The sequence below is a fragment of the Tachypleus tridentatus genome, chromosome 8 (assembly GCF_004210375.1).
Source record: "Tachypleus tridentatus isolate NWPU-2018 chromosome 8, ASM421037v1, whole genome shotgun sequence".
Lineage (NCBI taxonomy): Eukaryota > Metazoa > Arthropoda > Merostomata > Xiphosura > Limulidae > Tachypleus > Tachypleus tridentatus.
In genome coordinates this window covers 60098308-60110416 of record NC_134832.1, presented here as the reverse complement: position 1 = coordinate 60110416, position 12109 = coordinate 60098308, and the positions used below count along the sequence as shown (strand labels likewise).

The window sequence follows — 12109 nt, the reverse complement described above, 5'->3', positions numbered from 1 at the left end:
TATTGTACTTTTCACCAATACTTTCCAACTAAAAACAGATATGAGATTTCCAGTGATACTGATAAGAAATGCAATACACTTTGTCCAAGGTCAAATATTCTTGGCATTAAAGAATGTACACAAAAATAACAGCTTTTAATTGAAAAACACCCTTTGTATAGTGTATAGTGGTAAATATTCTTAGTATTAAATATGATACAAAAACAAAAAACTCATTTAGGGCTACTCAAAATAACACAATTTTCATAAGTTTAATTTAGACATCTCTGTTAGATGTTGATTATATGTTGTACTTCGATGTAAGTAAACAGAGTTATTCTTTATTTACACAAGTAAAAGTGTTAACCTCCTGTTTTAATATAATTACACAGTTAAATTATTTTGATGTGTTTTCTGATGTACTTACATTTTAATTCACAAACTATTCACTCAATATTTCATTTACAAAGAATTGTGTGTTGTTCAGTGTACTGATTAACTCATATTTTATAATTATAATATCAACAATACTAATAAGGAAAACTATTATGTAATTAACTAAAAGTAATATTCTTTTTTAGAAAATTAATGAACTGATACAATCCTTATTTGTACATCATGACTTCAAAAACTCTAAATCACATTACACCAGTCTCTGCTCGTTTTTAACATCTGGTTACTTACAATGAAGAACACAATCAAGAGGTTTACATATTAAGGGATTCTCTCAGTACACTAATAAAATTTATTTGTAATGGTAACAGGAAATTAAGACTTAGAGCAGAATTTACTTTCCAGATGCTTAAATACAGGACCTTACACATTGTGTTGACACTTTAGTTACTAGTGTCAAAAACAATATAGGGATGAATTATGCTAGAAAAAGTAAATCAGAAGTGATGCTTAAAAACTATAAAGAACTCAAACCTCTATAACAGAAACTGATGGGTGGTCTTTGTGGCTACGTGTTGGTTGATAGTGTTAAGACTGTTTGAAGGAAAAGGGTGTTTGTTTTTTTAACATAAGGGATGAATGCAACCTGTTGGGATTTTAGAGATAAAAAAATGGTTGTGAGGATATTGAATCTATATGAGTTTAAATCAAACGATTCAATGGTAGAAAGCTTTTAATAGACAATTGTTATGGTTTGTCCTGATCAGATATATAGGGTAACTGAAAAATTATGTAATGAGATCAAACTGTTAGAATACTAACACAACAACTATGGAGACTTTATACATAATGTTTGGGTTTGTATGAAATCAAACAGTAAGGAAGAGGAGTTTTTCTATAGTTTTTTATAGGATATTGTCAAACATGAGGATTACCACCTTAAATTTAACGTTGAATGCTAAAAAGATTATTGCAAGAGTCAAAAATAAGGGAAAAGTTTGAGAGAGCAATCACTGTATAATTAGAGTTGATGATTGGCTAAATGTTAAGATATTTGACTTCACGCTTGGTTATATGTTGGAGTATTGGATTTGATCTTTAACTACATGTTAAGGTAAAACTAAATGAAACATAATGTTTTAATACCTGGACTTTCAATACGCTGGTAATGGTAAGGATTAACACACACTTCGTCCCTCTTCAAATTGAAAGCATATTCACAGTTCTCAACAGCCTGCAGTTCATGGTGACTCTGGAGATCTGACCAGCGCCATAATCGACAGTAGATCACATGAGGCAGTCCTTTACGGTGCGATACTTGTAGTCGCCCATCTAAAGATCTAAGTTAAATATACAAAATTTTAAAGTGGTATATATAACAGAGATCACATTTATCCATTCAAACAACAGTGTACTTGATATACAGTGAATACAGTAGACCACAAACATAACTTACACAAATTATTTTGTATAACGTTTTACCAATACAAATATTACAAATTTGTGACTGAAAAGATATGTTTTTACTTATTTGGTAAACAAAAAAAAGTATTTATTTTATTTATATCTCATTCTGAAAAACAGCTGGTGACAAAAGATATATATGTACAAAGTTAGAAACAGCAATTCTCAGAAACAAAAATTACTCATTACATCAGATGCTAAGTGTGGCTTAAAACGTATGCTTAACAAATCATATTAAATCTTCTAGATTATTGTATATGATATTGTATACTATTCTTGGCATGACCATAACTTTAAGACTACAATTTTAAAAAGAAAGATGGCAAGTTCAAATTTAACCATACATGTCAATTTAACCAGTTATATTTATCACAAAAAGAAGTAACTAAAACATAACATTCAATTTTCACTTCCAAAACTAACACAATCTCCATTATTATAACAAAACACGTTTATTCTACATAATTTGGGTAGAATTCTATGCTAAATAATCCTACCACACACTGTTTTATGAAAAATTTAGTTAATTGCATGTCCCCCATAATTTCTAACTGTAAAAACACCATCATTCCAAGGAACCTCTCTTGAATAACACTAACTTTAATCTACAATTCCTCTGCAAGCAAGCAACTAAGGAAAACCCATAAAATTATGCTTTGCATATTTATAAGGTTCGTTTAATTTTATTACTAAAACTGACAATAAAAGCGCTTAATCTCCCTTTATTATGTTAATTTCAAAAGAATAGAAAACAACTGCATATTAATCTTTGTTCCATTATTGTTATAATCACTTAATATCAACAATTTCAAGAATTTGGCACTCCTTGCCTTTCTGAGACACGTTTCTATGGTAATTAAACATAGTAGTTTTCTCTTAAAATATAAATTTAATGTACAAAAATGATATAATTACAGTAACTCTAATTTTCTGAAGGTGTTAGCTTTTTCTCAAATTATTCATCACACTTATATTTTTTATATAAATGTACATACTGCAAACTTACACTGACCTGTGTTAAATATCTAATTTATTTTCATTGTATGTTGTAACCATCAGTGATAACCCATGCTCTGATGTTGACCTTTATTAAAATCAGAGGGCAAACTACAGTTGTGATATACATACATAACGAGTCCAGATTTCACTCAAATTTATACTACATATTTGGGTAGTCTATAACTTAAATCTAATCCTAATTCCTAACATTTGAAACATTACATTACTTTAGTTATAATTTATTAGGTATTTATATAACTAGAATAGTTTTAGAAAGCTTTTGTTACTTACCACCTCTCACAAAGATAAAAAGAATTTCATTACCTACATGGTCCAACTTGTATTCTTTTTTAAACTAATCAGGTTTTCATAAGATTTCAGCAGATACAAAAATACCCCCCACTAAATGAACCTGACAATTTTAAAGTTCCAACAGTAATAACATGAACTACAACAAAAGGGGAGTGAAGTTAACTGCTTGAAGAACCATATGATAACCTAAACTGAAATAAAAGTTGTTCATTTCTACAAACTAACTAAATATGGATTTTAATCAGGATAGCTAATTCCAGGGAAAGGTGAAGGGGTAAGGCTTAATACAAGAAAGGTACTGTCATTGACTGAAAGACAAAATATTTGCCACAACTTGCAAGTCACATAATTACAAAATAAAACATATGTGACTTTATTATCTTTCTGTAAATTTTACTTCGTAATTATAATACAGAATATATTTTTTTATAGAAACTTGTATATTGAAGAAAATTTGCAATGAGAAAGGTTAACTTTTTAAAATAAACACAAAAGTTTAATAACAATATATGAAATTAATATTTTGGAAGATAAGTCATTGATTAGTTTATGTATGTAAACTGGGTAATTAAATCTAGGTATAAACTTGCTGAACTGAAATATTACCTAATTAAAAAATGGGGTAAAAGAAGCAACATACACAGCTGATTATTTTCTTAGGTATTTTAAACTACAAAAGTACAATATAAATCATGGTTCATCTGATGATTATAAAAACTGAAAACAATGCAAATGTTACTAGTTCGTCTGCTTACAAGAAATATAATGAAGAACAGATAATCTCTTATCATAAAAAAGAACTACAAAAATAAAACTTGCACACAAAAAAAGGCATCAGTGGGTAAACATACGACACGTGCAGTTAATCCCAGTGATAGAATCGATTATGTTTAATAAGATATGCACAGTGTAATATTTGTAGATAACGTAACACAACAACTTTTCCTGAGCACTAAAAACTGTTTCCTTCCAAGATTCATCAGTCAGTCACATGCGCTGCAAAAAGAACCCAACGAACACGGGTTCCATAACTTACCGGTAAGAGTTACCGTAGCACAGAGTACCTTGAGATCCCGTTAGGCCTAATAGTAATATCTAGGGCCTTCAACGCTTTCAACTGACCCTACTTAAGTTATTAGTTAACTATAGAATGAAAATCATTCAGTTATGATTACTTCTTCACCTTTTCGTACAAATATCTACACAAATTAAGAATGACAATGTATAGGTTGTTCTTCTTTTGACAAAACAAGATTCTCACTGTAGCGAAATTGCGCAGCGCATGTAACGTTTATCCCGCGGCAGGAATTCACGACCCCTTCTCGTTAGAAAGAAGGTACATGTTGGACCCGTCAATGTGAGACACAAACATACACGTACACATATAGTCACAGACGCTGCGCTCCTGTGATACGGACACGCCGGTGGGAGAGATCCATTAAGAACGTGGGGAGACTGACCGTTAATAGTTTTTCATTTAAGGGTCAAGATCGTCATAAGTCTACGTCCACTGGCACAACGCCACATGTAGTAACGAAGCCTATCTGTGTATGTGTGTATAAAATTGACTTTGTAACAACTAAAGAAAACGCCTGCATAAGTACCATACTGTCAAAATAGTTCAGTTAAATAATGTAACGCTTAATATTTAACTGTAGATATAAATGACCTAAAACGCCAAATTGTTGTATTAACTGAGCACTCAAGGTACTCAGTTAGAAGCAATCCATTAAAACACAAACAATAACTCAGAGTACAAAGCTTCAAATCGGTCACGGTTTGTGTTTTAGCGTAACGCTCCTGCAGATGTAAGGCTAAACGTTGTGTCCGTTTGAAAAAAAAAAAATTTAATACTACAAAGTCGTTTACTTGTAGTATTAAAACATCTTGCACTACAGAAAGTAAACAATTATATAATAGATTTACAATTACTTAATTATTGTTTGTTTGATTTTGAATTTCGCGCAAAGCTACTCGAGGGCTATCTGCGCTAGCCGTCCCTAATTTACCAGTGTAGGACTAGAGGGAAGGCAGTTAGTCATCACCACCCACCACCAACTCTTGGGCTACTCTTTTAGCAACGAATAGTGAGATTAACCGTTACATTATAATGCCCCCACGGCTGAAAACGCGAGCATGTTTGGTGCGACGGGGATGCGAACCCGCGACCCTCAGATTACGAATCGCACACCTTAACCCACCTGGCCATGCCGGGCCTCTAATTATTGTTACTCCCCATAATTCTCGGCTGACACTAAAACTTAACCCGACAATTACCGAGTTGTTTTTGTCGTTATTGTTAAATCTGAACTGACACTAAAACCTAACATAACAATTACTGTTTGTTTGTTTTTGCCATTATTGTTAATTCTTGGCCAACACACCCGTTTAAAACATCATACCAAACACACACGAACTTAACAACTGTTGTATGTGTTCTCTTACCGTCTGTACTAATAACCTTAATACAAAAGTCTGACATCTGTAATTTATATTTCGTTGTATTAGCGTTAATTCGAACGTGATAACATTCTACATCATCGTATCTCAACAGATATTGCGACGATAGCACAATATACTGAAAATTTTCTCTTCTTTTGGTAACGGGCAAAAGTCATTTTCTTGTAATCAAAATTTTCCGCCATTAAAACATCGTTGACACACAATACTGATATCAAATGTAGTGAACGTATAATGTCTATTTGTCATAAAGTGTAAACCTGCGCAGTGGGTTTATTCGAGCAGTGAATTTTATCACCGCAGTTCTTCATATCCACCGTTGAATCACAGAAGAGAAATCGAGGTATGGCTAAATCTTACAAAAAAAAATGAAAAAAAAATGATATGGAACATCTACAGTAAAATAAATTTGACCTTAATACATTTCCATTCTAAATATGCACGTGACTGATGTGTCACGCGTAATACGTAATGTTTAATACTTAAAAATGAAACACTGAACGTAAATAAAATACCAATAAAAATTGTTTTGTTAATGTACATTAAGGATAGAAAATTCATTAAAAATATAAAATAATTTCAGAAAGCGTAATAAGGAACAGATTACTGTAAAATTATAATTCTTCCATCTCTCTATTCATTTTAAACGTAACTACTGTTCTGGCTCTTTTTCGGACATATTCTTTTTTAACCTTACGATGTACTGTTGCGGGTTAACGTATTTTTTATCATGGATATCAGTTTGTTTTCACTTTTTTTTACAAAAATTCGTCTGTCTATATCGAGGCAGCTTGCCCGGGATTACAGCTACCTAAACGTGTCGTAGTAAAACTTCCAACAAACGAACAATGTTCACTATTAAAACTGGTTCACTTCCTAAATGCTATAACATTTGTGCTCACAAGATGAAGTGTGCAACCCCTTATTTTTTTAGCCCGTCTAAATCGTCCATTGTGAAGAAGTTGGCGCCGCCCCTGAACCATACTAATTAACATACCTGTCTAACGCATGGGAAATACATACGAACCACTGGAAGTAATATATGGAGTTCATTTCTGAACGCTGACACCTTTGAAAATTCCCAGGGGGCTACTACAGTATATGCCAAGTTTGGTGACAATGGGTCCAGCACTTCGCCAGTTATAGGCGGGCAAAGTGCACGGACATTTTGTGATATAATGGTATAAATGAACATGCAAATCGCAATAAATTTTACCACAAGAACTAAGGCCGTGATAGAAACTGTACATAATTACAATAACTAAAACAAAAACAATACACCGCAATCACTACATTTCACTTTCATAGCTGACTAAATTTTTAACAATGCAGGAAAACCGTGCAATGTCAAAATTCTGTTCATTTAACAACGCAGTAGACGTAAAGCAACGTTCTGAAGGTATATTTAATGTACCAGAACACGCCACACAAATATACGTTTCCATCCCAATAACAAAAAAACATACCAGTGGCTTTATTATTATCAATAGAAATAAATTTACAAAAATATATCAAATAGCAGAAAAAATAATTTCAAATTTTATTAAATTAAAAATGAATATATGGGAGAGACATGCACAGTAGACGGAATCCATAATCTTTAATGACGCACTCCACACTTAGTTTAAGACACCGGTATCACGTATATATAAATAACACAACCTAACAAAAAATTAGTTTATTGTTTCATTTTTTTGGATTTTCATATTTCTTATCTTAAGCTGTGACTTATTTTTGTTGACTTGACACAAGTGACTTATCCCTTTTCTTTCTTTTATTTGTGTCATTCCAAGAATGACTAATTACGTAAGTTTTTCCAATTCCACCCTGGCTAGTAGTGGATGTGCCGAGACACAACAGCACCAGCCAGAAGAAGGATAGACGACTTCCAACAGCCAATGCACGTTAGGTCTAGTTAGGTCTACGGATAAAAAGGTTAGGAACCTATTCACCACGTTCCCCGCGTAACGACAAGTCCAGACGTTTAGATGTATTCAGACATATTCCGAAAAACGACCCCCAGCTGAGTGTTGCGTTGTTCATTTTCTCCAACAGGGTATTGGCTACACTTTACAGAGTTAGCTAGCTGTCTGCAATACAGTCGAGACTAGTCTGACATAATATAATATACACACGTGCGGGTATACATTCACGCGATTGGTGTCGTGTTTATTCCATAATGAATGAAACAACTCCTATGGCGCACATAAACTGCTTCCTTTTGGCGTGGGAAAGTCGGAAGTTTATAGCAGTAAATTATAGAGCGAGATTTCGAATACTGACAATAAAAGTCCTTTAATAATATTTGTTACTTGCACTAAAATATATACATATATATATATATATAAAAGTACAGAGCCTAGATAAACTGGAGTTAACACTTATTTAAAATGTGATGAATTAGACGCAACCAGATGTTATAACAATCATTCATATTTAAGTACAATGAAACCTGTATACTATGTTTCACAGTATATTAAGCATATATAATCGTGATACAAGTACGAAAGACTTACTACTAATAGTATGTATAATAATGCACTTTTACTGTATTATATAATTAAATGAATTAATTATAACTATAATGAAAAATTAGGTTTATGTTTATTTACTGTTGCAAGTATTTTTATAAAAACATCGGTCTGCTCATAAAATATACTGTACTCCACGTCTGATAAAATCTTGCTTGTATATATCTTACTAGACAACACAAAAACTCATTTTGAAACGGTAAGACAGACGCTGGTTAGAGCAAGTATAATTTGCATTTAAAGTTGTCTAGTGGTTTTAAAACGAGTAACTCTTGGTGTACTAACATCAACTCGAAAAGAAGTGTTTAAACAGAGCTAGCAGAAGAAAGCTGAGCTTGGTAAACACACAGGGTGAGCCAAAAGTAGGTGGACAGCATTTGGAATAGGTTTATGTATCGGTTATATTAATGCAATTGTATATTATAACTATGTTGCAACTATATTATTTGTGTTATATAATTACAATTTTATAATTACATTTGTTTTAATTTAATCTGTTTTTTTTTTTTTAGATTGTTAATAGTACCCATAATGTCAAATACTTTAAATATAGATAAAAGAATATGGGTGTTAAAAGAGTATTGGAAATCTCAAAATACTGAAACCGTAAGGAGAAAGTGGGTTGAAACATTTGATACTCCAGCTCCAAAAAGACAAACCATTTACCGTATCCGTGACAAATTCGACGCCACTGGCTCAATCCTTAATGCTGCTAAAACTGGTCGACCCAAAACAGTCTGTACAGAGAATAATAAGCAACGTGTTGCCGATGCATTTGTTCAAAGTCCAAAAAAATCCACCAGAAGAGCTTCTATGGAATTGAACATACCACAAACCTCTATTAGGCGAATTATAACGCAAATTGGGTTGAAACCCTATCGACCACAACTAATTCATGGCTTATTGGAGGATGATCCAGACAGGCGACTGCAATTTAGTGAAATTATGCTGAACAAGATTGAAGAAAACCCAGGAATTTTAGATAACATTGTGTGGAGTGATGAAGCTTCTTTTAAATTATCCGGTCATGTCAATAGACATAATTGTGTTTACTGGTATAGTGAGAACATGCATTTAACATTAGAACAACAGCTAAATCAGCCTGGTGTCAATGTTTGGGGTGGTATTTCAAGTTCTGGTGTTTATGGACCATTTTTTTTGGACGTAACAATTACAGGAGATACGTATCTCGAAATTCTAAGGAATCAAGTTGTTCCCCAGTTACAGCAACAACCTAATTTACATGACTTTTATTTTCAACAAGATGGGGCCCCTCCACATTATTCCAAAGGAGTTCGTGAGTATCTTGATGAAACATTTCCATTGAAATGGATTGGTCGAAGAGGTCCAATCGATTGGCCGGCACGTTCACCGGACTTGACCCATATGGATTCTTTCTTTTGGGGAGTACTCAAGGAAAAAGTTTATAGTCAAAAACCAAGACGTGTCGGTGATTTAAAAAATTACATAAGAGATGCATTTCAAGAAATTAATGCCCAGAGTGACTTGTGCAAAAATGTTTGTCGAAGCGTAAGAGATAGACTTCAAAGCTGTGTAAATCAAGAAGGAAAACAATTTAAGCATTTGCGTTAATAATAACATTTTATTTTCATTAATATAATTGTCTTATTACATATAGTTGTACGTATACGTGATCTCTAAATAAATGTTTTTTTTACTGTCCACCTACTTTTGGCTCACCCTGTATATATAAATAACTCTATCAGTTGCCAAGAAATAATCACACAGATAAACAACGATGCTATTATTCCCAAAGCATGTTATGTGATATGATGATCCAGGACTTTCTTCTGAGGATGGAGATTCAAGTCCCGCAACTTTCACAACACTTTATACTACTTAGAGTGGCAGGTTTAAAGTTGGGTGGGCAGAGGGAAACAATTTTTGTAAGCCCTACATCCAGTGCAATTTCCTATAGAATATAATTATCAGTGGGCCCCAATTAAGACCATGGGCCCTGGGACTGAGTCTCCTTCTTGCCCCTACCTAAATGCGACACTGACTACTTGTACGATTGACCTTAATTACAGGATAAAAAGTGCTTGTTTAAAAATGTGCGAGTGAAAGCTCCCTCGCGATCCCTCGCGCGTGTGTACATAAATTTTCTCAACTTGGTACTTCTCTAACCAATTACAGCAGTTACAAGAAACCAGAACATAAAAGGAATATATTGGAGAAATGTGACAATTTACAACTCAGGATATATGTACCAGCAAGTACCAAACCATTATCTGTTGGAAGTCTTACAAAGTCCAGTTGTAGTAATATTTCAACCCATACAAGCACGTAGCAACAAAAGCTTTTGTTAATCGAGAATAGATCGCACGAAGTTAAAGTTGGGTGATATGTGACGATATATACACTTGTAAAAACAAAATGGTAGAGTCACATATCGACAAAATCTCCAGGCCCGGCATGGCCAGGTGGTTAAGGCAATCGACTCGTAATCTGAGGGTCGCGGGTTCAAATTACTATCGCATCAAACATGCTCCTCATTATAACGCTACAATTAATCCCATTGGTAAAGAGTGGCCCAAGAGTTGGCGGTGGGTGGCGATGACTAGCTGCCTTCCCTCTTGTCTTAGATTGCTAAATTAGGGACGGCTAGCGCAGATAGCCCTCGTGTAGCTTTACGCGAAATTAAAAACAAACAAACTGCAAATCTTCCTGCCTTGTACGTCTTTGGTTTTGCACGAAAATACACCCAGATTTGATGTCCCTGGAATTACGCAAAAAATTTCCCCTCAGGACATTGCTACAAATTTTCCAAACCCCCCCCCCCCAGAAAGTACTCAAACTACTTGAAAGTGAAAAGTGGGCAGTAACTGTGTTCAAGATTGAACAGGGTACATGAAACCAGTAGTTATTCATAGAAATGATCACAGTAGAAAATACTATCCAAAAGTAACGTTACTTATCTCTCTCTGGGCTATGTTCTTTACGATGGTAAAGTACACACCTTTCGAATAGACATGACGTAAATACAACTGTGAATGTTTCTTCAAAAAACTGTAAGATACACATTAGCACGAAGTGGTCTCAATTAATGTACTGCTGCTTAAAAAAAAACACTGGAAAAATGTGTGGCAGAGGGCACCGAACCACAGAAAACACGCAAAGATAAAGACCCGATCTTTGTAGTTTAATCCAAGTTTAAATTTTAGGGTAACAATCAATGCCAGAAATTAATACGACATAATTGTCGAGGTACAACATCTCTAATGGAGCATGGTCAGGATCCGTACGAGTTTGGGACAGCATTTCAACCAATATTATCGATGAACTATTTACTATTAGTAGTATCTTGACTGTTGCCAATTGTAGGTAAATTCTGATCGATTGTGCTTTTCTTCAGGAACGTAAAAACTCATTATTTACGGATTCATCTTACAGAAAGATAATGTGATCAAACAATATCTTAATAAAATGATCAATGAAACACTCTCGACCATGACTTGACCACACAAATCCCAATACGAACATAATTGAGGCTAAGCTCATGGATTAAACGTGCATTTTGAGTTCATTTTACGGTCTCAAACGTTCAGTTAGCAATTATATTACTGAGTTTGGAATTCTCAAGGTACTTAGGTACATTTAAAGTTCAATGTATCGTTTTAATTGTGATTACAGTTAACATTCTTTATCACCACACTAACTATCACATGCGCAAAAAATATTATAGTTAGGCATAGCATAAAATTAAACAATGCCTCAGTTGTAAGAAATTCAGAAAAATACTAGCACCAAGATGAATTTCAACCTTTTGTAGATGAACGTTAACCTTACGTGCAAGGTTAGAGATCAAAGTGCATACGCTACAATTTTTCACATTTAATATATTAAGTATTTGATGTTGGAGTTACCAACTGTTTATTTTACTTTACACTGCTGATATACCCAGTGGCGTAGGGGCAAGGGGTACATTTGTCCACGGGCACAGCATCGGG

General features: G+C 33.8%; 1 protein-coding gene across 8 annotated transcripts in view; it reads right to left on the bottom strand.

The window, feature by feature from the left end:
- The window catches only part of LOC143222469 (mothers against decapentaplegic homolog 3-like), a 75109-nt gene that overhangs the window by 29903 nt on the left and 33097 nt on the right, over window positions 1–12109 (bottom strand). For all 8 annotated transcript variants that reach the window (XR_013012251.1, XM_076449032.1, XM_076449033.1 and 5 more), the window contains one exon: window positions 1519–1712. Coding sequence is in view for 7 of the 8 variants with exons in the window: in XM_076449032.1 (XP_076305147.1) it covers window positions 1519–1712 (194 nt within the window). In the remaining variant the exon portion in view is untranslated. The remainder of the gene's footprint in view (window positions 1–1518; window positions 1713–12109) is intronic.